The 26,372-nt window shown below is 44.4% G+C and overlaps 1 protein-coding gene across 3 annotated transcripts; it reads right to left on the reverse strand.

The window, feature by feature from the left end:
- Positions 1-25,659, reverse strand: LOC128344999 (ketosamine-3-kinase-like). Of its 3 annotated transcripts, none has more exons than XM_053296211.1 (6): positions 21,107-21,398; positions 19,146-19,297; positions 18,326-18,417; positions 15,428-15,510; positions 14,212-14,334; positions 1-236 (listed from the first exon to the last, which is right to left on the reverse strand). In XM_053296211.1, exons 1-6 carry the CDS (start codon positions 21,245-21,247, stop codon positions 126-128), a joined length of 702 nt encoding a protein of 233 aa, XP_053152186.1. In that variant the 5' UTR covers positions 21,248-21,398; the 3' UTR covers positions 1-125. The 3 variants fall into 3 exon arrangements, with proteins under 3 accessions (XP_053152186.1, XP_053152185.1, XP_053152184.1); XM_053296210.1 differs by lacking the exons at positions 1-236; positions 21,107-21,398 and adding exons at positions 10,115-13,060; positions 25,519-25,659; XM_053296209.1 differs by lacking the exon at positions 1-236 and adding an exon at positions 10,115-13,060 and having other exon boundaries at positions 21,107-21,396.
- Positions 25,660-26,372: the final 713 nt, after the last annotated feature.

Below are 26,372 nucleotides of genomic sequence, written 5' to 3' on the forward strand. Positions count from 1 at the left end.
TCAGGATAATGTGCAACCCTTTATAGAATAACTGGAGCAGAGTGCAAAGCACGATACAGAGAAAGATAGATCATTTTTTTAAAAATCACACACTCTCCCTTTGCGCACACCCCTGCCCGGTGCCTTCATTCCTGGGGGCTCCGTTCTGCGGGGGTGCGGGTCGGAAGCTGCCAGGCTATCCAAACCGGCACGGAGGCTTCAGGGCGGGCCACTGGGCGTGCAGCCAGATTGAAAATCTGAAAGATAGCCCAAAAAAGCCAAATTAAGCCAAACGCCAAAAAAAGCCAGAACGGGGGTGAGCTCCTCCCTTCTTCTCTTACTAGTTCAATTTCTCAGCTGAGCCTGCTGCAGGAAAAAAAGAGGGAGAGGCGTGAGACACTTGGAGTTGCTCTGTGTGTGTGTGTCACGTTGATGACAACGTGATGACGTCACGGAGGCACGCTGAGACATGAAGCACGTGGTAACTCAAAGAAATGGTCTGGCTTATTTGGCTTTTTCATGGCCTAGTGAAAAAGCCAGAAATAAGCCAAATAGCCAAACCATTTTTTTAAAAGCCAAACGACTTTGAAATAGACCAATTTGGCTTAAAATTAGCCAATCTGCCACGCACGTCTCAGTGCGCTGCTACTGCGCCTGTGCACTGCTTGGCCTCGGGAGGGAAATCCTTAGTGGTTACAAACAGGGAGACTGAGCATGAGCAATGACACGGAAGTTTATCAGGAAAGAGGAGGAGGAAGTACTGAAATCTGATGGGATAGGCAAGAATAACACACTAGCCTATCAGAAAGCCCTACAGTGTACCACTCGTTGATGGATATGGCAAAGTGATACTACATGGCAGGGTTTTATGACAAGCTAGTGTGTTCTTATCCCCTGCCACTCAGATTTTGCTACTACCTCCGTATCATTGCTCATGCTCAGTCCCCATTTGTAGCCACTCAGTTGTCCATACTTGAAGAAGAGACTTTTGCAGCAATGTAATGTTTAAGATGTTTTAAATGTGTTTTTTCTGAACAAAACATTAAAATATTTTGGTGCTTTGGGAACATGGGCAGGAACGTAATTCATTATCTTCAAAACATTAAAAATTGCATTTTTGAAAATTATATTTAAGATGTTTTATCCTGGGTACAGATTCATCTGTCACGTCCTCTTACGAGCAATGTAATTCATTATCGTAAAGATTTTCGGTTTTTATTCCTTCTGTGTGTGATCCAGGAAGCTGGAAGCATAGAGATAGAAAAAGACTAGATGCCGATTACATCCAATAGAGAGAAGAATTAATAGAGTAAAGTCTTGAGAAGGGAATTCCGGGTTCATGTAGAATGTTGATCTTTGTCTCATTTTACCACGAAACTGAGAGCTGTCCATAGAAAATCAATTCAGAAGTTAAATATTTTGGTATAGCATAGGACAGCAGCATATCTCCTCTAAAACAAAACGGAGCATCAGATACAGGAATTCCCACCCTTTCTAACTAGTCTAAGGGGTGGGAGGAGTTTTGAATGTAGTGATTTTTAAAAATGTCTTGCCAATGCTAAAAAAGTACATTAAGACCCTGTGATGTTTTTTTTTGGCCTTGTACTTTTTATTCAATTTTCACAACACAAAAGGACAAACACAAATGATACAAAAACTCACAAACACACACAATAAAGACTTCCATCTCATCATTGGAACAAGTGTTGTTAACAATGACCGGATCTTGCCTATAAATTAGACATTCTCTCCCCAGTAATTCATATAGAAAACAACTTTGGGGTGTTTTTGAAACATTTGTAGTTAGCCCTCAAAAGCCTGACAAAAATCCATTTTGTGATATATTTTTAAATAGACAAGAAGAGGGTCCCATTCTTTTTTAAATTCTTCAAATTTATTTCTTAGTAGTGATGTTAATTTTGCCATTTCTGTCAATTCTAGTACTTTAAGAATCCAATCCTCTTTAGACGGGCATTGACTGTCTTTCCATTTGCGTGCAAATGTCAGTCTTGCTGCCGCTGTTAAGTACATGAAGAGGGTCCAATATTTCCTCGGGAGAGCATTGTTATCAATACCTAATAGTATTGATTCTGGACTCTTGGGAAAAGTCATTTTGAATATTTTTTTAAGCTCGTTATATATTAAGTCCCAATTGTTGGAAGTTATACCCTCTCGATTTATTGCATGTCCACCATAAATGTATATAGGAACCCTCTTCTTTCTTACATTTCCAACATTTATTTGACATATTCTTATAGATTACGGCCAGCTTTTGCGGCGTAAGATGCCATCTGTACATCATTTTCAAAATATTTTCCTTTAGATTAGAACAAGCAGTAAATTTTATATCTTTTATCCAAAGTTTTTCCCATTTTTCCAAGGCAATTTTATAACCAAGTTCCTGAACCCATTTAATCATTGAGGTTTTTACTACCTCCGTTCTTGTGTCTTCCAATAGTAATAGGCCATACATCCTGGATACGAGTTTTTCTTCCTTATCGCACAACTGTAGTTCGAATTCTGACTTTAGTTGGTTAAAACCCTTTTTACAGTCTTGCTTAAATAAAGCATTGATTTGATGGTATTGGAACAAGACCCTGTGATGTTGAATGGGAAGGGGGAGAATGCCTGAGAGAGTGACTTATTGCCATATAGTCCGCTGTTAAATTATGGCAATTGAGGACATCAAAACTAGTTTGAAATTTCAGATTAAAATCTCCTTTTAAAACACTCCTCAGATCACTGCAAAGGTGAATCTACTTAAAATTCCACTTCTGTCTATGTCCCATCCCAGATTACCATTCAGCTGCATGAAGAACCCATGCCGTATGTGTACACAGACCCATTGCATTGCTCTTTTAAATATTTAAAAACTTTTGTTTAACACACACACACACACACCCCTTAAAATAAGCACTGTGTTAGAAAGGGCATGAACATCTACTTTTTCTGCTGTCTTCTTTTGGAGGAGATACACCTGGTCACAGAAATGTCAAAATCCTGGAATTTTTCAGTTCTCACTTTCACCCCATGGCAGAAGGGGAACAATGTCAAAAAAATGGTTCTTAATTTGGACTCAGAAGTTTCCCATCCAGAGCCGGCCTATTCACTAGATGAACTAGGCTGTCACACAGGTTGCCAAGTGGGGAGGGGCGCCCCAGGTCACATGCCACTGCCCCAGAGAGCCAAAACTATTATTATGGGTACCTGCCTACTGCCCCACCACTGTCACAGCAACAAGGGCAACAAGCAAAGCAAGCCAACTCAGCCGGGGCAGAGGGCACCGCCACTGCCCGCCAGCCCACCCACCTACCACCAGGACTCTCCTGATGGGGTTCAGGGCCTGAGGCAAATCAGCCAGTGCGGGGGGCCCTTCCAGTTAATTTTAATGGGGGTTTAAAAAGCAGGGCGCAGGGTGATCACCCTGCTTGCTCTGCCCTAAGGTCAGCCCTGCCCACTGCCAGCTGAGGGAGTGAGAGGGAGACAGAGACCTGCTCCCAACTGCTTCAGTACAACTCACTGGAGTGCGGAGTAAGCTAATCCATTCATTTGGGTATGGAAGGTGCAGGACTAGCCCACTCAGAACTGGAGCAGAAGCCTGTGGGAGGGCATTTCTCCCAGCAGGTGCTCTCAGCTCTGTGCCTCGCCCATGTGCCCACCACCACCTCCTGCCTGCTGGCTGCTTTGGCTGCCAGAGAGGCCTCTAACTGCCAAAGCATGTTGTAATAATGTGATCACAATGCACTGAAGCTATTAGAGGATTCAGCGGCAGCCAGGACAGGGGGCACCAAAGATTATTGGGCCAGCCCAGTTCCTATCCTGATAATGAGATGGGTTATTCTCATAGTTTCTCCCTCTGAGTCACCGCTGATCCTTATTGTCATTTCCATTCTAAAATGAACTGGCTTCCCGTTTTAAACTTCCAAAGCAAAGTCTGTACCCAACCTCCAGAACTGAAGCTTCTCCAACAGAGGGGCCTTCGGGATTAAAAAAAAGCTCAGACGCCCATTAATTTAAAATCGAAATCTACCTAGACCAGATTATATTTCAGAGTTCAAATAAAAATTAAGAGTGACAGTCCTAAATTCACCCCACCTCTATGACAGGGAGCAGTCTTTTACAGCTGGTACAGAATTTGAAGCTTTGGCAACATTTACTTGTGTCGCTGTCCTTTGAACACAATCCCCCCATTTTCTATAAGCATACGCTGATAAACAGCCCCCAATTACCACCCACAATTAGTATTAGCAATCAAAAGGAAGTTAAGGTCACTTTGCCTCTGTGCACATTTAGAGTGGTAGGTGAAGTGAGACTGTTGTTTAAGAATCAAGCGGCCATCTGGATTAAAAGTGAAGCCAGGGGAAACAGGGCAAGATCAGGACAGAGTGAAACATTTTAGGAAAGTACACCAGTTGTTAAGGTCTTGAAAGTAAAAACATTTCTTCATGTTTTTGACTTGTTTCTTTAGTAGACAGAAATTATAGCAAAGGCCTTTCTGTTGAATTGGACACAATTGCTGCTGTTGCTAATCAACAGGATTTAAATGCAAAGTGCATTTGCACAAATTGTTAAAATCCCACAGGAGATGGGCAGTGTGGCACAGACACCAGTGCAGCATGGAGGGCACATAGACGTGGATTTACTGGCACCAATCCTCCACCAAGAATGGCCTCTCTTATATAGTTCAACTTGACTGACAAAGCATACTGTAATCCTTTGAGACCAATAACCAAAGGGCACAGAGGGCACACACTGCAAATGGGGGGATGACACTAATAAACTGTTGTACTGACAGGCATTTGGGTTGCAATCCTGTGCAACTTAAATGTTGGCATGAAAGCCCACTGAACTGGACTTCTCTGTAAACATGGAGATGTCTGGGCTTCACAAGTCCCTGGGCAGTTCACAATATAAAAACTGTTAAAATATTAACATAATTAAAACAATTTAAAATGCAATTTTAAAAACTCTATAAGCTGAAGCTTTAAAACTATAAACTAGAAGCCTGACTAAACAGGTACGTCTTTAGTTCCTTCTTAAAAACATTCAGAGACGGGGAAACTCTGATTTCATTAGGAAGCGAGTTCCAGAGTCCCAGGGCAACTTTAGAAAAGACCTGGTTTTGAGTCGCCACCAACTGAGCTGATGGCAACCATAACCAGACCTCCCCAGATGATCTTGAGAGGTAGTAGGGGTGACGAAGAAGGCATTATCTTAAATACCTCGGACCCAAGCCATTTATTTATTTATTTATTTATTTATTTGTTCAATTTCTATACCGCCCTTCCAAAAATGGCTCAGGGCGGTTTACAGAGAGAAAGAATAAATAAATAAAATGGATCCCTGTCCCCAAAGGGCTCACAATCTAAAAAGAAACAAGATAGACACCAGCAACAGTCACTGGAAGCACTGTGCTGGGGTGTGTGTGGATAGGGCCAGTTACTCTCTCTCTGCTAAATAAAGAGCACCACCACATTAAAAGGTGCCTTTTTGCCAAGTTAGCAGGGGTATTTAGGGCTTTATAGGTAATGACCAGCACTTTGTATTTTGCCCAGAAACCTATTGGCAGTCAGTGTAGTTCTTTCAAAATGAGTGTAATATGATTCCTTCAGGCAGCCTGGAGACCAATCCGATTGCTGCATTCTGTTCTAACTGCAGTTTTTGAGCTACGTACAAAGGCAACCCAATGTAGAGTGCATTGCAGTAGTCAAGCCTGGAAGTTACCAGCATGAGCACCACTGTTTTAGGTTGTTTATCATCAGAAATGGATGCAGCTGGCGAATCAGCCAAAGCTGACAGAAAGTACACCTGGCCACTGCCTCAACCTGGGAAATGAGGGAGAGATTTGGGTCCAGAAGTACTTCCAGACTATGTACCTAATCTTTCCGGGGAGTGGAAACCCATCCAGAACAGGCAGATCTAAACCACTTCCTAAGTTTCAACCTCCCACAATTAGTATCTCCATATCGCTTGTATTCAGCATCAGTTTGTTCTCCCTCATCCAGCCCATTACCACCTCCAGGCAGGCATTTAGGGACACTGGGCCATTTCCTGATGAAGTTGACATGGAGAAATAGATTTGGGTGTCTTCTGCATACTGATAACACCCTGTACCAAATCCCCTGAGGATTTCTCCCAGCAGTTTCTTGTAGTTGTTAAAAAGCATTCAAGACAGTATGGAGCCTTGTGCTACTCCATACTTTGCCCAACCATGGGAGGTTGGAGACAGGCGTAATTCTGAGGGATCCAATGCAGACCTCTCAAGAGTGGTCTCATAGTTGCCTCTTTAAGACAAGGAGGCATCCTGCTCTCCCTCAGAGAAGCATTAATGATCTTACCAAGACCTTCTCCAATAACCTCACTGCTAGATTGTATAAGCCATGCTGGCCAAGGGTCAAGAGGACAGGTGGTAAGGTGCAGTATCCCAAGTATCTTGTCCACATCCTTGGGAGTCACAATTTGAAATCAATCCAATTTTTTTAAATTTTTATTTTATATTTTCTATCCTGTTCTTCCTCCAAGGAGCCCAGAGCAGTGTACTACATACTTAGGTTTCACCTCACAACAAGAGGAGCTGCTGGACACCTCCACAGTAGACTCTGCAGGATATGTAGAGTCTAGTTCAGCTCGAATATGAGAGATTTTACCTGAGAAAAACTCATTTAAAATGTCACAACAGGTAACTGATTGATCCAAATACTCATTCAGGGGAAGAGGGGCATGTACTAGCCCTCTCACAGCCCTAGATAATTCAGCTGGACGTGAGCTTGCAGAAGCAATGCGGGCAGAAAAGAACTGCTTCTTTGCTGCACTCATTGCCAGAGCATAGATCTTCAAACGCGCTGTGTTGTAATGCTGGATTCGAGCTGAGTCTTTCTCCACTTGCTCTCGAGCTCTCTAAATTACCACTTCAGCCCCCATAGTTCTTCCATATACCAAGGGGCTAATTTAGAAGCAGATCAGATAGGGCGCTGTCGTAAATCTGCCGGGCTTAGCCAGACGCAGCCAGAAGCATAAGGAGAATAACAAACTTCTACGGGAATAAATTGTCCAAACCAGTCCATCAATCCAAAATTCAACAAGGTCCAAAGCGAAATCCAGAGGCAAGGTCAGTCAGTCCAAGGTCTAAACACTTTAAGGAAAAACACAGGAACGCAGCCAAGTAGCACGGAAGAAACTGTTGTTGCTATCAGCAGCGAAGTTCTGTTACAGGTGTCTTAAACAGGCTGAGCCCCCCGGTGCTGTCAATTAAGAGTTGCTGAGTCAGCAGCTTTGCCTGTTTTACGCATGTGAGTTTTTAGCTCTTGTTGTCTTTTGGATCGGCGCCTCTCCACAGCTGGGATTGGTTGCGCCTCCTCCACAAGAGCTGCCTCACCTGGTTATAATTCTTCTTCTATTCCCTGTACGGCAGACCCACTCTCCTTAGCAAGCTCTAGTCCTTGCCCACCCTCATCTGCTGTTTGCTCTGTCTCAATCTCCAACTCCTCCTCGGAGTCTTCCAGTATGCCCATGACAGGGGCGCTTAGGATAAATCATGTCTACTGCCCTAGTAAGTTCATTATTCCAAGTCTGAACCAGGGTATCAACAGGATCACTGGCAGAATCAGCCTTCCAAGGCTTCTTGGAATCCTATGGGATCCAATAGCCTTTTTGGGCAGACCATCCTAATAGGTTCTTCACCCCTGCAGAGAAGAGTTGAGGCTGTGAGTCCGACCTTATCTAGATAGTGGTCCATCCATGAGAATAGGGAAATCACAGGAATCCCTACCCACGGAACACCTTCCTGATCAGAGGGAGAAAAACAAAAACAAATCAAGAGTGTGACCAGCAATGTGTGTTGGTCCCAAGACCACTTGGGATAGGCCCATAGTAGGGATGTGCACAGAACCGGCTCGGAGGCCCTTTATGGGCCTCCGAACCAGTTCAAAGAACTGGTGTTTCCATCAGTATGAAGGCGGCGGGGGTCTATCTTTAAGAGCGGGGGAGGGTACACCTACCCCTCCCATCGCTTCCGCCCACATCTGTTTTTGTAACAGCTAGTTGGGGTGGCAGAATACCTCCCTGCTGCCCCATTGGCTGGAAGTTCCAGATGCGCCTTTACAGAGAAAGCAAGGTGAGGTTCTGTGGGGGTTTGGTACTGCTCCCTAAGGTCAAAGAACTGGCAGTCAAGCTGGAAGGGGTAACAGCTATAAAACTTCTATCTCCCTTCCCCGTAAGGGTCTGCTACCCTGCCAATGCCACATCTTCCTCTATTCCCCATCACCAGTGGAATCACTCCAGCCGGGGCAGAGCTATCACTGGGCGAACGACTTCAAAGAACCGGGGCCACGCCCAATCAGGGGCCGTGCTTCACGGCCCCAACACGCCCCCCGCGTCTGACATCAGACGTGGGGGTGCTAGTTTAGCTCCTGAGCGAGGGCCACGCAGCCCCTTTGGGAGTTGAACTAAAGCTGCTGCTGCTGCTGCTGCTTTCACAGTGCAGCCAGGAGCGGCTCTTCCCTGCACGGCCCCTTCAGGAGTTAAAAGGCTGCTGCTGCGTTCACAGCACAGCCAGGAGTGGCTCTTCCAGAAGAGCCACTCCTGGCTGCGCTGTGAACACAGCGGCAGCCTTAGTTTAACTCCCGAAGGGGCCGTGCAGGGAAGAGCCGCTCCTGGCTGCACTGCGAAAGCAGCAGCAGCAGCTTTAGTTCAACTCCCAAAGGGGCTGCGCGGCCACTTCAGGAGTTAAACTCCAACTCCTGAACCGAGTCTCAAGGCTCCGTTTGGGAGCCAGACCCCGCCCCCCCCGCATCTGACGTCAGATGCGGAGACGTGGCTAGTCCCGTGTCTGACATCAGACACAGGGGGCGGGGTTAGTGGGGCGGCTGCCACGGCCACATACGGGCCGCTGGTGGTCCGGCACTACCGCTGCACCCCAGGGACAGAGAACATACTCCCCCCCAACTCCATATTCACCAAAACACATACCTGCATAAAATCTAGCAAATAAACGGAGAATTTTTTAAAGCACCATAGCTTGCCTCAGCCTTCTGTCCCAACCCCAAAGGCCGGCCCCCTTTGGCAGCCCGTTTACAGGCAGCCCGCCCAACACCACCTGCACTATAGGCTGTGCCTCTGGCTTGCCCCAGTCCTTTTAAGCCAGAAGCCCCCAGACCCCACCTCTCACATACTTCTGCAGCCTGGCTGATGGAACTGACAGCTCCGCAGCTGCAGCCTGTCAGGGCAGTCAGAACTGTGGCAGAAGCTAGCAGCAGGATCTCCGCAGATGATGGTTGTCTCTGCTCAAGGCCAAAGGGAGGAGGACAGCCAGCAAAAACAAACCTCCCAGCTCAGCAAGGGAGATTCTGATGGTAAAAGAACAGACCCCAGCCTCCCAGCAAGCCCTCCTCCCATGGCAACATTTAATTACCCAGCAAACACTTTTGGTTCCTAGCAGAGCAAAGGAGCATGAAAGAAAGGCCCAAGTTAGGAGAGGCAGCCCAGCTGGTGAAAATGATAAGCACATTTTGTGCTGATCTGACTTCATATTACGTTATTGTAGGCACTTTCCTCTTTGTAGGAGATGGAGCACAGCATGGCTTTTTATGGTATCAGATGGTATTTATAACAAGTAATTCGAAAGGTCTTGCAGGACAATGTAATTTTGTATCTAAGCTACATCAATCTAAGGCCAGACCTACATCCTCAAGCTCCTGGAAGAGACCAGGCACAGAGCTTGTCCCCAAAAAGGCTCAGGCAGGGAAGGAAGGAAGACATTAAAGGATCAGAGTAACCATAACTCTGAGACAGGAGGAAAGAAGAGACCACAGGCCTTAGCTAATAGATAAATATAAAAGAGGAATAAGCAGTCAGCAGTCAAACAGAGGAAGCTGGGCACCTACATCTCTGAAACTTGCATATAAAATATGCAAACATGGCATAAGCTCTTGCTTTTGGATGGTATGTAACTATATGTAATTAGAAGGGAGAACAGCTTCATGGTATTCAATATGACAGTACAGCATGTGGGACCTGTTGTATATTTATGAATGTTCAAACTTTATAAGCAAGAGGAGGGAAAAATATCTCACAGTGGTAATTGCCACTCAGGCATGGAGTCATGATAGATGCTTTCTAAAGAAAATAAAGCTGATAATTAATCAGAAAAATATTTTATTTGAACAGCAGGATAGACTATAAACTACATAAATGGCGCTTTTCTTCCAATCCAGAATTAGTAGCCAGTGACACTGCTACTGAAGTTAGGGAGGAGGGGAAAGCACACAATGCTAAGTTAAATAAAGTAGCTTAAATCTTACTGTTTTTCAGTGTAAAACCAAACACTCAGAAAAGTTTCATGAAATGCTGTAGTGTTGTTAGTTTTAAGCCAATGGAAAGCATTCAGAGTTCTGCACAAACATGCATACTAAAAACCATGCCTTCCTCTCACCTACCTAGAGATATTAAAGAATTGGCAGGAAACAACAGCTGAAAGAAGAAAAATGTTCTAGTTTCTTGCCTCAAAACAAACTTCAGTAAGTTGAAGAAAACCTTATGGTATGACTCCGTTACAACATTTTATCAGATATATAATTCCATCCTAGTCCAGTAATTACTTCATCCTGACATCTCCATGTAGCTCTGGATCTCTTTAGCACTGTTTGCATAACTCTTGGACCCAAAAATGTGTTATGGCTGCTATAATATAAAGACTTAATAATTGTGGAAATGGGTGTTGACTGATTTATATAAGATGGCTACCACAAGATGTAATGTTTTCCCAAACACAATTGCAGATTTCAAGGGTTTTGTGGGTGTCAGACACATAGATTCAACATGCCTGCCATCTACACATAGCACGACTAACATAGGTTCCAGTATCAAACTGAGTAACTAGCCCCCTTCAGCCATTAAAAAAAGGGAGGGGGGGGAAGGATGCTGAACTTGAGTCCATCCCAAGAGCACACCCACAAACCCTGCCCCAGACCTGCAGTGCTCAGGCGCCTCACCTCTGCAGAGACAAACACTGTAAGCGTGAAGAGATTCTTTCCATGATTGGAAGACTAGGGTGCCCCAGCCTTCCAATCACGGAAATAATCTCATCATGACAAACACTGTAACTGTGTTTAGTGCAGGGGTGAGGCTTCTGTGTCCATCAGTGCTGGGGAAGGGCTTGCAGGAATGCTCTTAGGATGCTGTACATGAGTAGTGTGTCCCCTGTCCCCCCCCCCTTTTTTTGGGAAGAGAGCTACTATCACCAAAAAATCTGGGCAAGTTAGAACTTTCCCACTGCCCCCTAGAAGGTATTTCTTTCCCCATTTCCAATTTAGAACATCACATCTCTGGCATGGCAGAAGCTGCCACCTGAATCCAGCCTTATACTGTAAACAAGCAAAGTATCAGTAAGGTAGTTGTTTGCCTGATTTGGGATTCAGTTTCTTCTGAAACGAAGGTTCTACGAAAAAGACTCCTTTAGGCAAGGGGAGGTGCTTCAGTAGAAACTACATCAGAACTAGGGTGGCCACTTTTCTCTGGCCAGCCTCCTGTGCATTAATAGTATTGTGACTGGCCAAAAACCAACAGGTAAAGCTTTTCCCAACAGGGCAATGCAGTAATGGGGAAAGATTAATCTTTTGTGATTTTATCTGTAATTGAGTGGTTAGATATAGAATTCCTGCCAGAAAAAGAGTTGGAAATCGTAATCAAAAGGCATACATCAGAGGACAAGCTATGTTCTCCATGGCCAAAAAGGAGAGGCCTCCTAACCAAGACACCTTTACATCCCCAAGGGGAGGAAATACTTCAATGATGCATTTTTCCTGCATTATCACTTTGCCAGCAGGAATTTTTACCCCATGCAAAAGGGGATTTATGTGCAGCAAAAGGGAGCACCAAGGAATTAATCCATGGATTCCATCAAGCAGCTATAAACAAGCACACCTGAGATACATGTAATTTGCACAGGTGTCTGTAAATAAAGCCAGTCTAATCAATGAAGAGCCAGTTACAGACAATGCCATTGGTAACTTGGAATGGGTTCTGACTGGAAGTTTATAGAACAGAAGAAAGATAATCACTTGGGGGTGGGGGGATCTCCACAACTTGTAGTACATGCAAAAGTTCCAGGCTAGTCCAACAGCTGCAGGCATGGGTTTTGCCACTAGTCGTACTGAAAATGCTCACTGTAGACTTAGGCTGCAATCCTACCTATACTTCCTTGGGAGTTAGTCCCATTAGATTCTGTGGAACATACTTCCAATTAAAGATAGCTGGGCAGGGCTGCTACATTCCACTGTTACTGGCCACTGAAATTAAGCTGGGATTACCTTAATATAATATTTTGAAGAAAATGGCATCTTCCCATTCACTAAGAGTGTCAATTTCCTTTTAACATAGTTGGCAAAATGTGACTTGATCCTATGCCTTATTTGTTGTTTATATTTTGGTAACAAAGATTGTTCTGAGCTACTCGTCCAAGATGCATCTTCCTTAGCCCAATCTACAGAGAGAGATTTGCAGCACCATCTCAAGAGCAAGAACTCTTCTGTGCAAATCTAAGTCCTGTTACTTCCTTGGACCGTTCTTTGATGAACTGCAATAAAGGGACACCAAACCTGGGACACAGCAGGGCTTGAACTTAAGCTGTGAGAAGAGGGTGCAAGGTCAGTATCTATTGTAATGTATCATACACATCAGTGCAGCTGAAACACCAAGAAGTGTATTTTCCTCCCAGAATAAGGGGATAAAATCCTCAGGTGGCAAGTCATTTCACCAGATTTCTCATTATATTTATGGAGGAGCCCCTGTATCCTCCTCCAAAGTGATTCCAATGGTTCATGTAGTGAAATAGCTGGTAGAGCTTGAGCCGTTTCTCAAACCCTGGAGCTTTTGGGATTTTACTGTGGTAGGCAGAATAAAAGGAACCACTGAAACCACCAAACATCCCAGCAATTGCCAACTCATACTCAGAATGACCATAAAAAGATGCAGGATCAAAGATAATGGGGCCAGAGTCATCTTCAGCTACATTTCCGCCCCACAGATCCCCATGCAGCAGAGCAGGAATTATCTCGATATCATTGAACAAACTGGGTATCTTCAACTGAAAAACAAAAAGTAGCAAGGTGAATGGAATTTTTTTAAAAATCAGATTTGTTTTTATATTTTTTTAGCTTAATATTTTAATGTGTCTTTTTTATAATATTGTTTTTAAATTTTATTGTGAGCCGCCTTGGGATTTTCTTAATGAAAGGCAGGGTATAAATTTAACAATAAATAAAAATAAAATAAACACTCTCTGCTTTCTGTTCTTTAATCAGTTACCAACCCCTAAAAGCACTAGAACATGCAACAGCCTAATCTTATACATTCCTAAATGAAAGAAATATATACACATGAAATACATTCATACTATGAAACACACATCAATCTCAGCCAGGATCTCATAAATGCCAATGCAAAGTATCACCCCAATACAAATACAACTTCCCCCAAAGAACCTGGGAATTTAGGTTTGGTAGGAGAACTCAAAGTTAACTGTTCCTTTGCACAGAACTACAGAAAGCATTTAAAACATTCCCTGTAACAGAACTACAGTTCCCAGACTTCTCTAGGAACAAGAGTGACTAAACCAGTTTAGATGTGTGGTACAGATATGCCCAAGCAGGTCAGTTTTAAAGCCCTATTAAGTCAACTTTCAAATTTCCAACTAAGCTCAACAGGAGCCTAAAACTGAACTGCTTGTCAATTTCATTTCTTCTCATCAGCTGACAAGAACAGCTTGCTTTCTACCAACCAACAGAAGATAGGTTGGTAAAAGCTTTGTGTGGGAAATGGTCCAGTTCAGACTTTGGTTTGCTGAACTGAAAACATGAGCTGAAGGGATGCCAAGTTCACACACGCCCTCCTCTGCTTTCCTCCTCAGCTGCTTTACAAACCAAGATGTGAAATCAAGATCAAATCCTGGTTTGTAAACCACCATTAAACCACAGCTTCTGGGTTCAGACTGTACACAGTATTGTGGTTTAACAAGCCAGGATTCTGTGCCTGAGGCAAGGAGGAAAGAGGAGTGGGATGGAGGGAGCATACAGACATAGTATCCCTTGACTTGCAGTCCTAGCTAATAAGCCATGGTTCTTAGATGGTCTGAATGGGGCCAATTTAATCGGTGTGGAAACTCTGTTATTATAAAAATCAACAGCACTTTCACAAATGCAAAAATGCCTTCCAGGGCTCGCATGGAATTATCACTACCTGCAGATTGGCCCAAAGCTCTCTTGCTTCCCTGTCTCCTGAATTCTTCTCAATCATGTCCATCTGAGGCTGAATTCGCTGCTTGGCAAAGAAAGTCACCCAATCTTCTTGCCAGTCATTTACCTGCAAAACAAAAGTTTGACAATGATTTGGCTCTATGGACAATGCCCTGAAGTTGATCCTTGGAATGAACTGGCAGCCTATCCATAAACCATTTGTATTTAAGCCTATCTAGTCTCACTGACTTCTATGGCACTGAAACAGGTTTAAGTGGTCTGTCAGACCCATCATAGACTATACATACAAAGTGATACTCTTGCTCTCTTTAAAAAATCTCATACAAAATAAATATTAAATAAATAAATAAGAATAAAATAAAATAAAATAAAATAAAATAAAAACAAAAGAACAGAGGAATGCAGGGCTCTCAAGCTCCTATCAGGAGAGCAGGTCCTTACCTGTCTCCGCCACTGCATGCAGCTTCCAGCTGAGGCGGAGCTTGTCCAAAGTACCCCTGCGCAGTACCAGCACACACATCCACGCATGGGTATTTGGGACAACCACCGCTGCAGCAGAAAGCTGCATGCAGCAGCGGAGACAGGTAAGGACCTGCTCTCCTTTATCATTATTATTACTTAATATCCCACTTGCCCTCCCACTCCCTGCGGTGCCGAACCAGTGCACAAACCTCCATTTGTGCACATCCCTAGCCACCACCACAAGCTGTGCCCACAACACAAGCCACAGACACCCAGTTACACATCTCCAAATGATCTCCAAACTCTTCCTATAGAAACCTGACTCATATTGTCTTTTTCTCAATCATGTGGAAACTCTGCAAGTCACAAAACCAATATATTTACTCTTTCAGTTTCCCAATGCAGAAAGGTGGTTTTGTGGTAGCAAGCATGACTTATCCCCTTAGCTAAGCAGGGTCTGCCCTGGTTGCATATGAAAGGGAGACTAGAAGTGTGAGCACTGTAAGATATTCCCCTTGGGGGATGGAGCTGCTCTGAGAAGAGCATCTAGGTTCCAAGTTCTCTCCCTGGCAGCATCTCCAAGATAGGGCTGAGAGAGATTCCTGCCTGCAACCTTGGAGAAGCCGCTGCCAGTCCGTGTAGACAATACTGAGCTAGACGGACATATGGTCTGACTCAGTATATGGCAGCTTCCTATGCAAAGGTTAGCACAAAGAGGTGAAATCTACAGAACCCACCTGTGGAAGATAGCCACAACAAGTGACAGTGTGGAACCCAAACTTTTCCACAAACTGGATGTCTGTCTGTCCCCCACTTTTACCTTGCACAAACAGAGAGAAAGACGATTTATTTCTTTTAACAGAATAGTGGACCAAAAATAAGAACTTTTATTTTGATGTTATTGTAAAACCTCAGTCCGAACTATAATTCTTTGTAGACCCCCAGTAGCATCAAAATAGTAATTTAAAGAAGTTACAATAGAGATTGCAAGTCCTCCTATCTTTACTTCATCACATTTTATCAAGCTATACAACACACAAAGTTCAGATTGGCCTTCAATGTTAAATTCAACCTGCTACAACAAAGAGATTGAGCCTCCATGCCCCATTTGTGAGATGCCCAGAATCTATATATTTAATTCTCTTAAATGTACCTGTCGCTAATCTCATGCATGGCAGCTCTCACGAGAGTTCAGAGAGCTGCCGGATAGCGACGGGGATGGGTGGGGGAAAGAAAATGGCGTCAGCCAGCTGGCGGGCCCAGGAGTTAATGGCGGGTGGCCGACCAATGGGCGGCCAGGGAAATGACAACAGCTCTGGTGGTCAGTAGGAGATGGCAGGGGTGGGGACGGGCAGCTGAAAAGCAGCTGGCCAGAAAGCCCGGTCAGCTGGGTGGAGCGGAGAAGACACGGGCTGGCCGGCTGACCAGCCAAAAAGTGCCGGGGTGGTGGTGGTGGGGAGGGAAATGGGTAGGGGAAAGAAGAAGCAGCCTGGAGGGGGAGAAAAAGGCAGCGTGGCACAGATGTTCTGTGCCTGGCACAGCTAGTTATTATTATTATTTATATAGCACTATCCAGGGGCGTAGCAAGGTTGGAGTGGGCCCAGAGACGATATTTTAAAATGGGCCCCCCCTCAAAGTCCATGGCCTCTGCACACCCCAGGCCCCCAAGGATTTAAGTCTGATATTTCAAAATAAGTATGCTGCCTAGAAATACATTTCACTGAATACACACACACTTCACAATATATAGTGATATACATTGAGTACTATATATTTGTGCTACTTTTAATGCCTAGAACACACTAGAAACACTAATTATTAAAATGGGACCATCGCTGCAGATTAGCAAAGGAGACTTTCAACCATGCAGTGTAAGCCTATGTATTTTTTCTCAGAATTTTGAACAAATTCAGTAAAGTTCAATTCCAGGTTTTTCACAGGAGGCTTTTAAAGCCCTTTAACACACATCTCCTCTGGAATGGAGGTGCTGCATTCACATGCTGGCCAGATTGACCCTAAAGTCCCTGCGAGTTATTGGGGAACAGTTCACATGCAAGAAAAATAAAATAAAAGCACCACACATGCTTCACAGTTCTCACTCAGACCTTCTGGGTTGCAAAACAACTTGAACGTAAGTGCATTTATGAATGAATGAATGAATGAAGATAATATTGTTTGTTCCAGAAGTTTTTATAATTTTCTGCCATGAAACAAGCCACTTATAGGACTCTCTAGGTAGTTTTTTTTTTTAAGCCAGCAAATTTTCCAAGCTGTTTTAAATTAAATATTCAGAAACTTCTCAGTCTCTCCCCGCTCCATATCAAAGCCCTATGGCAAGCAGATCCCTATGTATGGGCGGGGGGGGGGGGGTGATCACAAAAAGGAGTTCACATTCTACCTGGCAAATGCTGGGCTGGGCAGAGGGTCTGCTGCAGAGAGCTGTGGGGCCCACTCTGCCTGCCTGCCTCCTTGCTTGCTTGCTTGCTTCCTTGGGGCCTCCCTGCAAGCCTACTCCAGTTCAGGCTTCACTGAAGCCTACAAGGAGACCTCCCTGGAAGCCCCGCCCACCCGCCGATCAGCTGAGAGGCGGGGAGAAAAGGAGCTCTTTGCAGGCAGCTTGTCTGCTACTTAGATTGCTGGCCAGAAGGACAAGCAGGAGAGAGGGTGAACAGGGCACGTGGCTGAGGGGACCTGGGGCTGGGCAGGGGGCAATGGGGAGTCATGTGAGGTGTCTCTGGGGGGCCCCCCAAGGCAGTGGGGCCCCCAGGCAACCGCCTCCCCTTGCCTAATAGTAGGTACGCCCCTGGCACTATCCATATACATTGAGCTTTACAAAGAATAAGGGGACAGAAAAGCCTGGCAGAGTTGCACCAAATGTTGGATTTAGGCTGTTCTAACTTAGGATACTGTGTTGTACAATTATTCCTACTTCAGAGGGCTTACAATCTAGATACTGACAAAGGAAACAGAGGAAAAGAAGAGAAATGGAGGCAGGATAAGCGGGAGAACAACATGCTATTATTTTCGTTACAGTGGGGGAAAGGAGTAAGGCATTGTGCCAAAGACTCAACAGAAAAAGTAGGCTTCAAAAAGGGATTTGAAGGAAATTAGAAGTGTTCTGCGCAGATGTTCCAGGAGGCAGTCCCAAGCATGTGGGGCAACAAGGGAGAAGGCATATGAGGGAAGGAAACCTTTGAATGGCGGTGAAGGTGGAGTAGTGAAGGTGGAGTAGGAAGGGGCAAGGTTGTGGGGGCTTCGAAGGGAACAAGAAGAGGCTTGTGCTGGAACGGGAGATAGACAGAATGCCAGTGAAGGGGTTGTGGGGGTGACGTGGCCAGTGCAATGAGAGCGATGAACAGTAGTAGTGTTGGGTGGAGGTGAGGGAACTCAGATGAGCCAATGGAAGACCAATAAGGAAGAGACTGCAGTAGTTAAGATGAGATGACCAGGGCATGAACCGGAGTTTTTGCTGAAGCATGCAGCTGGCTATTGTTGAAAACAGAAAACCAAACTAAATGGGCCTTTAGGTTGAAGGTTTTGTTATGGTGTTGAAAGCATAATTAAGAACTCAGTTTAACAGTTACAGTCATTATATTAATGGGATTCATCAAGTCACAGACAACTCGAAACTTTACCAATAGTGTTTGCATCTTTCTTCCACTTCTCTCCAAACTTTTGATTGTGAAGATGGAGATCAGCCAACTGTGTTCCCAGTTTTTCTGCATGTCTAAGAAGCCAAAATAAGTTAGTCTGAGCAGCAAAGACCTATTTCAGCTGGTATTTGGTTAACATTAAGTTGATCCATTTATTGGCCTGTTTCCTACCGATTTTAGGTTCTGTGGCTTCATATCCTTGCTATGGCTGTATTATTGTCCTTTATTATTCCAGCCTTCATATTTTATGAGGCTTTTGTACTGATTTCTGGCTCTTTCTTGTTTCTATGTCAGGGGCATAGCTAGGGGAGAGGGGGCCCAAATTTACCCCTTTCCCCAGAGGCCCTTCAGAGTGAGGGAGATAATGAAGAAAACAGGGAGGGGTGGAGCTGGGGGGCCCTCAGGGGCCTGGGTTTTTTGAACCCATCCACTCAATTACAGCTACACCCCTGTTCTATGCAGTATATGGGGAAAGCAGATCCCTTGGTTAGCTGGGAAATATTTTCACAGCAATGCATTCAATTATTTAAATGAGAGATGAGCAACGTATTTTCTACTGAAGGGAAATGACATTTTCCATCAGGAGAAGAAACTGTACAATAATACTCATTTTCTTCCTCAAAACAAGCAACTAATCACAAGACACTGAGACAGCTCTGATAGATCTCCTGCAAGGTTAACATCTTCTTGCATTATTGCTAATTTTTGTTTATGAAACTGCTTTGTTGAATTTTCCCCTTAAAAGGATATGTAAAAATGATTAATACAAAAATAAAAATAAATAGAGACAACCATGGCTTACCTGTTCAGACCTCTCATATCCAAATGCTCCATCACAAACAGAGCACCACCCTCTGGCAGATCAACAACTTTTATAGGTTTAGGAACTCTCACTGTGTGTGTTTGCAAGATAGCTGTCAAACTTGCCATTTCTCCATCAAACATTCTTCTGGCCTGTCAAACATACAAGAAAAAATATTTTGTAAATACTTTTTTAAAAAAGACTTTACTATTTCTCTCACTCCTACCACTTTCTTTTCCCTGACAAGAAAAATAAATATTTTTTTGGACTACAAAAAGAAGAAACTATGTTTAATAAGTCAGGCTACAAAAGGAGACATCAGGTTAGCACCAAGGCTGTGTTTCGACCTCCTTTGTGCTTCCAACCTCCTTCACCATTCAGATGAAGAAACAGAAGCTCAGTAAGTAAATAGGATGAGATCTCTTCTGGTTTGGTAGCCAAGCTGGGAGGAAAGTGTATAAAATGACAAGCTAGGAAGTAAGGTTGGAAAGGGCAAGGTTTTAGCCTCCAGCTCCCCTCATCCATCCTGTTGTAAAAATCAGACACCTCTTCAATTCCCTATTTTATGTGTGAATGTTAAAGTGTTGTTAAACAACAAGCATGACTGCCCTTTTAATGTCATTTGGTCTTCAGCTTCTGGCTGACCAAAAAAAGAAATTCAAACCGATAATCCAAGGGCTGCTTTATACACAGCACCCTTTTATAAGTTATAGAAAACAACAAGTGTTTTTAAAGCATAAACATGTGGCAAATTATGCACAATCAGCAACTTCCCTAGAATTCTTCAAAACGCATGTTTTTCTCCCTCACATACATTTTTAGTTGGTGCATCTTAGAGACATAATACATGAAAGGGCCTCAACTGTTCTGCCAGAAGCTTTGGAATGGATAAGGAATGGAAAGCCAAAGGACATCGTTCAGGGTTCTGCTGTTTACTTACAGACTATCCTACCCCCAGCACTTACCAAAGAAACTCAGTAACTAGGAAGGGGAGCCAACATAAAACCCAAAAGGAGGATGTATATATGGAACTGTAGGCATATTTGCTTCTGCATACAAAACAAATCTGACCCATTTCTGAGCAAACCTGCCCTCTTAGTCTTTACCGATGACAAGCATGGAATAGTGTAGAAAACAGCAGCTATTATTGTTTAGCAAACTGCCCAGTCATGTCTATCCATTTGTTTGTTATATCAGCTATCACTCTTCTGCCACCCACTTTTTTTCTGTGTCTCAAGCTAGTAGCCATTTTCTAAAATGAAAAGAGCAGGAGGTTGCGAGGACTGGCAGCCCACTTTTTCTGACCTGAAAACCTTTTTTACAAATCTCAGATGTGTAAAGACTGGTTATAAATCACTCAGTAGTGGAATAAAAGCCACTCTGCACATGATTAAACCCACTCTTGTTAAGTATTTCACATGGTTTCATCAAGGGCAAACCCAAGCATTTTAAATGAATTCCTGGCCACTTCAAATCAAATCAAGCCCTTTCAAAATGTCTTGCAAATTCTCTCACAACCAGGACATCAAACCTTCAGCTGCTGCTCTGCAGAGGCAGCAGCAGCAAGGTCTGCAGATCTGGAAACTAAACACTCTCCAGTCCCAGAAACTGCCTCTAGCAGGCCTACAAACAGACACACCTTCAGGGCACCACTAACGTAACGTGCTCATCACCTGCACAGCCGGGTACGCCCCAAGTGGCACTTGTTTTCCCTCTGGCAGGATGATAGGCAGAAATTCAACAGCTACAGCTTTTGCCATCACTGCACCGCCTTATTGGGAAAAAGCCTCACCTGCTGAATTTCTGCCTGTATCAAACTGTTAAAAGCACAAAAACCCCTATCTTCGGGGGTGGGGAGCAATCCCTTATTACCCCTCCCCATTGCACACACCCCAAAGACCTGCTAACGCTTTGCAGAGCAATCATTCCCCGCCGCCCTCCCGAATCCCTTCCCCTGCTACCTCGGCCTTGGAGTTGCTTTTCACGTAGACGCAACCGTGGTCGGTGTGGAAGCTCTCGCCATGGCTGATACAGCCCCCACCCGAATGCCCCGCGCGCCGCAGCACCGAGGTGCCCAGTTCCCGCCGCAGAGCCGCCTCCATCCCTCCAAGAGCATAGAGAAGGGGCTTGGCACTAAAGCGCGGTCGTAAACCTCCCCTCCGGCTCCCTGCACAGAGACTGGCGGGCTCAGAATCACACAATCCCAGGCCCCTCAACGTTACGTGACTCAGGGAGGCCGCTCTGGTCTGGCTCAGCCAATTGAAGGGAAGGGGCCTCACACCAAGCGCCCAAGAGCAGGAAGCGCGCCTCCTGCTGGGACTTCATGTGCCAAATAGCCGCTTGTTTTCATTCTTATGATTATGATGCCTTTGCGGAAACTGGGATATTTGAAAGGCTTGACCTCTGCAGCACACCTTATAAGTTCATTCACGCCTTATATTCTGTTTGTGTATATACAGGTCTGCGCGCACATATAGCTCTTGAATATACCTACAACAGTACACTTAATATCTGTGCCATGCATTAGAGGGATCTGTACCCTAGATTCACATTTAAATGAACGCACATACAGTCAGTAGTGGACATATGTACAGACGCCTGAGCACACATGCAGCATAAGGTCTGAATAGAGTACGCCAGTCCTCTCATGGTTCAAATGTTTGCTGTGGTTGGTCACGATGTGCAGGTTGCTGAATAGATGGGATGGAACTGCAAAACATTTATTTATTTATTTGATTTATATACCGCCCTTCCAAAATGGCTCAAACATACAAGCATTCTGCAGATCAGACATGTACGACTGAACATATGTTGTTGGACATGATGTGTAAATAACTGTGTGTGCATACACATGTGTTTAACACAACATGTGAATAGGGCTTTGGCCCATGTCCTTTATGGGTAGGGTATTTCAGAAGCATCCATTTGATCATGGTTTCTGCACACACACTCGACTGGTTCAGATGAATCACAGCCTGCTACCTCTTCTATTTAAATAGGGTATTGCAGGGCAGGTAAAGCAATTCACATTATTACCCCTTTCATGTCTAACTGAGCAAAGGGGCACCTTTTAAAAGTGGTGATTCTCGTGATTTAACAGGGGGAGAGCAACTGGCCCTATACAACCCCAGCACAGCATCCCTCAAGTGGCTGTTGCTGGTGTCTTTCTTATGTTTCTTTTTTAGACGGTGAGCCCTTTGGGGATAGGCAGCCATTTATTTAATTAATTAATTTCTGTATATAAACCACTTTGGGAATTTTGGTTGAAAAGCGGTATATAAATACTCATCGTATTCGTATTCATAGAAGCAGCAGCGGGCAGGGGTTCATCTGAACCAGCCTGCTATCACTCACTTGCCTATGCATTCTCTAGGCAACCTAAGATAATACAAAGAACTAGCATACTCCAGTTCCATACTCAAACTATCACTAATGTAGAATCTTCATTTCACCCATAAACTTGCAGTAAAACTGTAGGAAAATCCATCTTTTTAGCCATCTCTAAATCTAAGCCATCTGAGTATGCTTTCAAGTTGTGAAGGGAGTAATCTCTAGCACATGATCTTTAGCAAGTATTTTGGCAGCTCTCCATAACACTTTTATTAAACACTGCTGATTTTTTGCGGGGTGCAACACATGCATGTCCTTCAGTTTCCAAAACACTTGATTCTTATTTTGCAAAAGGTCCATTTTATATATAATTATTAATTCTGTTATTTTCTTTGACAGCCAGCGTGGTGTAGTGGTTAGAGTGCTGGACTAGGACCGGGGAGACCCAAGTTCAAATCCTCATTCAGCCATGATACTAGCTGGGTGACTCTGGGCCAGTCACTTCTCTCTCAGCCTAACCTACTTCACAGGGTTGTTGTGAGGAGGAACTTAAGTATGTAGTACACCGCTCTGGGCTCCTTGGAGGAAGAGCTAAATAAATAATAAAACAACAGAACAGTTAAAAAGAACAAATCATTGAACAATATATGTTGCAGAGAGGTAAGAAGATTTAGTGTGATTCAGCAGTAAAGAATCAGCAAGAGAGGACAACTTTCCAAACAATTTCCATTTGTGATAGTATTTGTGATAGTAGACATGCACACACACGCCAGGTACTTCCACTTACTTCTGGTCCGATGAGGAGACGGGGCGGCAGGGAGGTACGCTGCTGCCCCACAAGACCAGTTTACAATGGAGTGCTGACAGGGGAAAAGCGGTGAGAGAGGTGTACACCCTCCCCCACCCTTAAGGTCATCCTCCCCACCTTCAAATCGGTGGAACCATCAGTTGTTCAAACTGGTTCGAATCCTTTACTCCCATAAAGGCCTGCTAACCGGTTCCATGCACATCCCAAATGTGAACCAACACCCTCCATTCTGGAAGAGATGCAAGCTAAAAGCCATGTGTGTAAAAGTCCCAGGACACACTGCTGCTGTCCTGAAAGTTGCCACTCTGCCTGGGTTGTTTGTTTGTTTTTGCAGGGATGGGTGTGTGTGTGCAGAAGCAAGAATGTTTTGTTTTAAAATAATGGCAACTGAGTTCCAGTCATACGTAGAAACTGAAATATTTCCTGAGCAACATTTAAATCATACTATAATGCCGTTTACACTCAAGTTCCTCGGACTCCATCACGGCTTTTAGAAAGCTTTTAAAGACTTGGCTTTTTACCCAGGCTTTTACATGATCGTTTTCTACTGCAGCTTCTTTGTGTTTTTATTTGTTGTATTGTTTTTATGCCTGTTTTTATGTTTTTATATTTTTAACATGATATTTTTATTGTCTTTTTATTGTATGTTTTTAACTTTTGTAAACCGCCTTGGGGTTATCTTTTTAACGAAAGGCGGTATATAAATGCAAAAATAAAATATAAAAATAAAGTAGATTATGGGATAGAGAAGAATAAACAACTCCCTTCCAGACAAAACCAAGTTTTGTCTGGAAGAATTAGATGTAAAAAGTTGTTCCACCTCTTTCACTTCCGATTCCCTTTCTAGACCATACAGTGTTTATTGACCTTCACTCAGGCTCCATGACCTTCACTCAGCAGACCACTCAGCTTAGGGGAAAGTGTTTGAGCACACAGGTGGGTGCTCAGCTGTGTGGACCTTTGAGCAGTGGAAGGCAGTGTGTGCCACCAAACTCCTACAACAAAGACTTCAGCAGGGTGCTTTCCAGACTAGCTGCTCATCATCAGCAAAATTTGGGAAAGTCCATTTGGGCAAGTTGCATTCAAAATGTAATCAGCAGGGGGAGCAGTCTCACAGCAACTAACAACCCAAAAAACCAGCAACTTTTTCATGCTGGATATACGACATCCTAGCTCTATATCGCAGCAATTAAATTCAAAACAAGGCATTGGAAATGTGAATGGTACCTTGCTGTCTATGTAGGGACTGCAGTGTCATGATCAGGAAGTGTGGAAGACACTTCCGAGATACGTCCTGACCCCATTGAAGGGTCTAGTCTGGAAAGTGCCCATCTGAGGTTCCAGAGAAGAGGCTTTGTATAGGGTTTTGCCCTCTGCAAAGTTCCAAAGGTGGGAAAACATTCAAATATAAATGGGAAGGTTCCAGTACAGGATCTTAGAGAAGGTGTGAGTGTGGTAGTTATTATTCAGACAGAGCACAGAACAAAAGGGTTCTATTGTGCTGAATGTACGTAACTGATTTGAGACTACTTGACCTTGATTGCATTCCAGGGTGTGTTCTCTCTGTCTTTTAGGGGTAGTCTTTGTCTTTTGAATCTTTTTGCTCTATTAGGAATTCTGGCTTCATTAAGAATGAAGGTGTGAGTACATTACCTTTTCCTAGTTAGCTTTTGCACCAGTTCAGGATTTGCATGACACAGCTATTTGATCAAAAAAGAGGCAAACATCCCTTCTAGCACCAAATACTTGTCCATGCCTCACTCCATCTTGTTTTTATCAGAAGCCAGAGCTTACAGAGGGAGGTGGAGGAAACTTGTCTGGCAACAGGATTTTGTTACTGACAATTACTGCAGCTGTGAATTGCCACAGTGCTTATCTTATTTACATAGAATTGTTATAAACTGTACTTCTTGCATTTCATGGCCATTTGGCCTCACTGGTTACATTTTCTCTCTCTCTTGCTCTACAGCTTTGTGGAGAGGTGGCTCATCCATGAGGCAAAGTAAGGCAAAGGCCTCAGGTAATGCTTGCACCATTGGGTGGCAAATGCAGACATTCCATGCCTCTGCCCCGCCACCCACGGGTGTCACCCCACTTGCCTGCTGCTGCCACCCTCCCTTGCTGTCCCACCACCTGCTGGCCTGCCCAGCCCCAACACCAACGCCAGCATCAGAGGTGACACCAGCCTCGCCTCCCTTGTGCACACTGCCCTTCCACATCTCCCACCTGTCTTACCTTCTGGGCAGTCAGGGTTTTTAATTGCAGATTGGCAGCAAGGTGGAAGCAAGGGAGGCAACTTGACTGTCTCTCTTACTCTTTTCTCCCCATGCCTTCCACCCACAGGCTTGCGCACTGCGCTTTGCTCCCAAAATAGAGCAGTCACAGCACACAAGTCTGTGGGTGGAAAGCGCAGGGCAAAGACAGCAACAGAGAAAGCATACTGGCTGATGCAGTTAGAAGAAGCTCATTTCTCACTGCCTCCCCCCGCTTCCGCCTTGCCACTAAGCTTCAGTTTAAAAACCTGGCTGCCTAGAAGGTAAGGCACCCAGGAGATGCAGAAGGCCAGAGCATGTGAGGGAGAAAGGGGTTGGCACCACCCCCTGATACTGTGTCAGCAGCAGGGAGCTGGGTCAGTATCAGGAGGCATGGCCAGTGGCATCTTAGCATCACTTCAAGAGGCGCTTGCACTTGAGCTGGCACTGCCCATTGTCTATATCAGGCCTGCTCAACTTAGCTCCCCCCGCCCAGTGTTTTTGCGCTATAACTCCCATTATTCCCAGCCACTGTTGCCAACAGCCAGGGATTATGGGAGTTGTAGGCCAACATCTGCAGGAGGGCCGAAACTGAGCAGGCCTGGTATATATACCAGGATATATGGTATATATTTGTTGGCAGGTATATACCATGCATATACCTGCCAACTGAGGATAACATTCATGCACCTGTAAAGTGGAATGTAGTCCATGAAAGCTTATACTACGATAAATTGGATCATCTTTAAGCTGCCCCAATAATCTATTGGCTTTGTGGCTGGTAGGGAGTATAAGGTGAGGGTAGGGGTGGGAATCAACCATGATTCCCAGATGTTT

The sequence above is a fragment of the Hemicordylus capensis genome, chromosome 2, assembly GCF_027244095.1.
Source record: "Hemicordylus capensis ecotype Gifberg chromosome 2, rHemCap1.1.pri, whole genome shotgun sequence".
In the NCBI taxonomy this organism is placed as follows: domain Eukaryota; kingdom Metazoa; phylum Chordata; class Lepidosauria; order Squamata; family Cordylidae; genus Hemicordylus; species Hemicordylus capensis.

Excerpts from the sequence above, each read along its gene's own strand:
- LOC128344999 (XM_053296209.1), bottom strand. The coding sequence starts at position 21,247 with ATGGAGGCGGCTCTGCGGCGGGAACTGGGCACCTCGGTGCTGCGGCGC. Across the intron at positions 14,335-15,427 it reads GTTGTGGCTATCTTCCACAG|GTAAATGACTGGCAAGAAGA; the intron begins GTGGGTTCTGTA and ends TTTGTTTTGCAG. Across the intron at positions 13,061-14,211 it reads AGCTTTGGGCCAATCTGCAG|TTGAAGATACCCAGTTTGTT; the intron begins GTAGTGATAATT and ends TTTGTTTTTCAG.